Genomic DNA, 4,365 nt, shown 5'->3' with positions numbered 1-4,365 from the left:
GAATATATAAGGTAATAATTCAGCGGAGTGTTGTGTTTCAAGTGTGGAGTCATAAATTATGATAAATATTTCTCCGTTCAAAGGTGGCAACGAAATTGAGTTCTAATACTATAGCAGTTTCTATAACTTTTCGAAATTGATGATATTTAGCATCAAGACCAACAAGAAATCATAGTGGAGAAAAGAAGGTGAAGCACTGCAAGCATCCGATACCTCTGCTTACCACAGAAAAGAAGATGAAGAAAGAGATGAGGAGCGGCGAAAACTCTGCAGGATGGCTGCGATGGTCATCGACTCATCATCCTGAACGTAATCGAACTCGAGATGGAGATCATCCCTTTGCTCGGATGTAGGTGAAGGAGGAGGAGGAGGAGGCGGCGGGGGCGGTGGAGATGGCATGTTAGGAGGAGCTAGAAAAGGATAGTAAAAGTTGGTTCGAGCACGAGCCAGTCCACTGAAGGAAATGGAGGAGAGGTCGTAGGCGACTGCAGCCTCCTCTGCGGTGTCGAAGGTGCCGAGCCAGTGCCTTTCCTTCGTGTATGGATTCCGGATCTCAGCAGCATAGCGGCCCCATGGCCTACGGCGAACTCCAAGGTACTCACTCGATGCTCGAGAGCGCCGCCGCCGGTGGCGGTGTTCGATAACCAAGGGGCGATCTGCCATTATTTCATTCCTCCGTAATAACACTTGCAACATTCACTCGGAGACTCTGGAAGACGAAACTGGATAGGCTATAAGCGGAAGAAGAAGAAGAAGAAGAAGAAGAACTGGGTTGCATAAAATATTTATGCACACGGTTCATCAGTTCAGTTCAGTTAAGTTCCTAACAGAATTGAACCCGAATCGAATCGAACCGGAATCGAACCGAGCCGAAGAGTTCAGCTACGGTTTTCTGGAATCAAAACCGACGATTTTTTTAATCTATCGAACCGACGATTTGTAATTTTTTAAATAAATGATTATTTTCTTATTTTTTTTTTATTTTAAGTTATATTTAATTAGAAATAAAAATAAAAATAAAAAACGACGATTCGAATCGAAATCAGAATAATCTTAAAACTGATCCGGGAGTCGGGTCTAATGCAACGCGATCGACGGGCCATCAGAGAAGAGGCTGTGTGTGGCTTTTTGGATATGGCTAGTTGGGCAGGTAAGATGCACTTCTGACCATTATAATAAGAAATGCAAGTGATGCTCGAATCTGCTGCTCTAATGGCTGGCCATTGGGGCCTCCTTCTTCCAGGTTTTCCTGGACATGATAAGACAACGATGGCCATCTCCCCTAAATCCCTGCTTGGCATTACGCATTGGTGCTTGCCATCTGTCTGTCTGTGGAAAGACAACGCAAAGCACGTTGATGATCATAAAACTATTTTCATCTTTAACTCTTATAAACCAACTTAAGATTTATTGGTCTTTCCATACACAACTAAATCAGAGTGTAAAAAGGAATCTACTTGCTATCAAAATTCACCTGCACAGTAGCAAAGAAACAAAAGCTTTCTGATGGTGGTAGCCAAAAGTTTCAGCAATCTGAGGAGGCTGATCTCCTGGTTGGAAGGCCTAATGGCCGCCGGTGGATACCGGGGAAGGGGGAAGTTATCTGCCACAGATACCATTAGAAGCTGGGGATCCCACGGATACCATAAGAAGCTGGAACAGCTTCTGTGAAACAAGCAGCTTCTGGCTTTTGCAGCGCAGGATCATGTTCCGAATCTGGCAGTGAACTCTGACTTGCCACTTCTAACATAGCAACGTCTAAATCTAGAAGAACTTCCAATGTTTCTGATTGTGCTCATGGCCATAGTTCTACCGCGCCGTTGAGAATTATGCGTGTGGATCAAAACCATTCCTTCTAACTTTCTATTCATTCCCCTTTACTATTGTTATATTGTTGTATATGATAGAAATCATCTCAAAAGATCACATGATAGAGGCAATCTCAGATAATTGATTTGATTGTGAGATTTAAGTGATTGAGGCAATCTCAGATAAATATGCATCACCTTAATGAATAAAAATAATCTCTTTCTCAACCTATTTCTCAATTCAACAATATAAAAGGCTAACTATATATTACCCATATAGTTGATCTTTTTAGTATTTTGGTTCTTAGACTTAAAAAAATTTATATTGGAATCCTTATAGTTATTAAAGAGAAACATTTAACTCTATTTATCATAATATCATTTTTTTATACAAAAATTAGGTAAAATAATAATTTTAGTATCCTAGTTACATTTATGGTAGTAGCGAACGATCATGCTATTGAGGATCATAGGTAACTGTTATGATTATAATCGATGAAAACGATACAATAGTTGCCGAGAATGCTAGAGACTTCTACGACTTCTTGTGGGGGAGGAGGAGATGCAAACCAGCACCACTCTTGTCACGTCATTGTTGGTATTGGTGTTGATCCAAATGCCGAGTAATCTTTTCACTACCCTGTATCTATAGTATCTACATCGGTGCCGATGTAGATGCAGAGCGACATCATCCTATTTTGCATCCTTGTCGATGCCATCGTATGTGCAGAGTGACACTGCTCTACATCTATATCTGCATCAATATTGATGCAGATACTAAGCAACATCACTATGTATATTCATCGGCATCTATATAATTGCTGAGTAGTTCTTTCGTCGCTTTGCATCTATATCTACGTCGATACCAATGCAGATACCGAGCGATATTGATGTAGATGCATATCATCGATATATGTACTATCATTTTCTTTCTCTCTATTTGTCTTACCTCTCGTCGTCGCTCTCTCTCCTCATCCATAATATTGACTCATGACTTCCAATAATATTGTCATCTACCATCACAAAAAATGTAACTGGGATATTAAAATTATCCCTTTATCTAATGTTTTTATGTCATTTCTGTATGTGTGATATATTTTATCTATAAAATCGATAGCGTTAGGATAAAGAGAGTTAAATATTTTATTTTTATAACTATAAAAATTTTAATATAAATTTTTTAAATCAAAAGGTTATGATGCTAATGAAATTTAACCATAGGAAGCAATATATAATTAGCCCTAGTATAAATGATATAGGATCTTTTATATATACTTAGCACTTCTCACGTGCTAAGTATATATAAAAGGGTGGAAGACTGACTGAAGCACGTATAACTTCAATCGATTTACATGGTGGCATTTTGGGAGCATAAAGGGTTTCCAAGATGTTGTGGGGATGGAAGAATAATGATTTTGTTGAATCTCGAATTTTGATGATAAAACTAATTGATAGTGTTTATGATTTGATCTGTGTTTTGAGTGACGCAAGAAGCTTCGATCAGAAAAAGACAATTAAAATAGAAAAAATCATGTTGGGTCGAAGAAAAATATATCAGAAAATTGGACGTCGAGCCGAAGGATCGGTCGACTATCTGCAGAAAGCTTCAAACTCGGAGTTCGGGCATTGGGCCAAGAAGAATGAAAATTGTATCAAGGAAATTGGAGTTGCAGAGGTCAACTGGACGATTAGGTAATAGGCCATAAGAGAGGACGATGCACCGAAGAATCAAATGAAGTATCGATAAACCAATGACATGTCGGACAACATTTGATTCAAGCTTTGTAATAATTGTCTAGATCGAAATAAGTTTTATTTGTGCAGGATTAACTATGATAGTGATTAAGGAATAAAGCAAAATGAAATCCCGGAGTCAAGAATGAGATTTCGTTGGGAGTTCGAGAGTTCGTCGGAAGTCCAAATGTTCATCGGAAGTTCTATCAGAATTGATAGAGAAGTCTAGGAGCTTGCCGAAGAAGCTCGTCGGAACTCATCAAGAATATCGTTGTGAAGTCCAAGAGCTTACCAGGAGTTTGCTGGAATATTGTCGAGAGATCGTCGAAAGTTCGCTGGAAGATCCCCGGAAGCTCGTCGGAAAAAACCAAGACTAACCAGACCGGATTTGCTTAGTGTATGCCTTAGAATTTATGGTTAGCATATAATTAAGATTAGAATTGGGCCAACCCAATTAGAAGCCAGTTGCGCCCATGTATGGACTGTGTTGGGCCAAGTGAAAGGCCCAAACAGTGACTCAACAAGTGGCACCGTCGTGGCACAATCTTCGAGATGATGTCAAGCGGTGGTACCGCCCAGACTTAGTCTCCGAGGCTGTTAGGCGATGGTACCACCAGTCTAGGTGGTGGTACCGCCCAAACATAATCTCCTAAGTGGTGGTACCACCCAGTGTTAGTGTTGCAGGCGGTAGTATCGCTCAACACAGGCGGTGGTATCGCTCAACACAGGCGATGGCATCGCTAAGACCCGAAAAACCCAGGATAAGATCTTTTTAGGCTCCAAGTTTGAATCTACTTGAGACCTATAAATATCCCTCTCATCC

General features: G+C 40.1%; 1 protein-coding gene across 1 annotated transcript; it reads right to left on the bottom strand.

Moving 5' to 3' along the window:
- Positions 1-219: 219 nt before the first annotated feature.
- Positions 220-663, bottom strand: LOC135679710 (ethylene-responsive transcription factor LEP-like). The gene has a single exon (XM_065193690.1). It carries the CDS (start codon positions 661-663, stop codon positions 220-222), a length of 444 nt encoding a protein of 147 aa, XP_065049762.1.
- Positions 664-4,365: the final 3,702 nt, after the last annotated feature.

The sequence above is a fragment of the Musa acuminata genome, chromosome BXJ1-7 (assembly GCF_036884655.1).
Source record: "Musa acuminata AAA Group cultivar baxijiao chromosome BXJ1-7, Cavendish_Baxijiao_AAA, whole genome shotgun sequence".
NCBI lineage: Eukaryota > Viridiplantae > Streptophyta > Magnoliopsida > Zingiberales > Musaceae > Musa > Musa acuminata.
Note: the sequence above shows the minus strand (reverse complement) of the source record. Positions and strands in the feature narration are given on the sequence as shown.

Coding starts and splice junctions, on each gene's coding strand:
- LOC135679710 (XM_065193690.1), bottom strand. CDS start 663: ATGGCAGATCGCCCCTTGGTTATCGAACACCGCCACCGGCGGCGGCGC.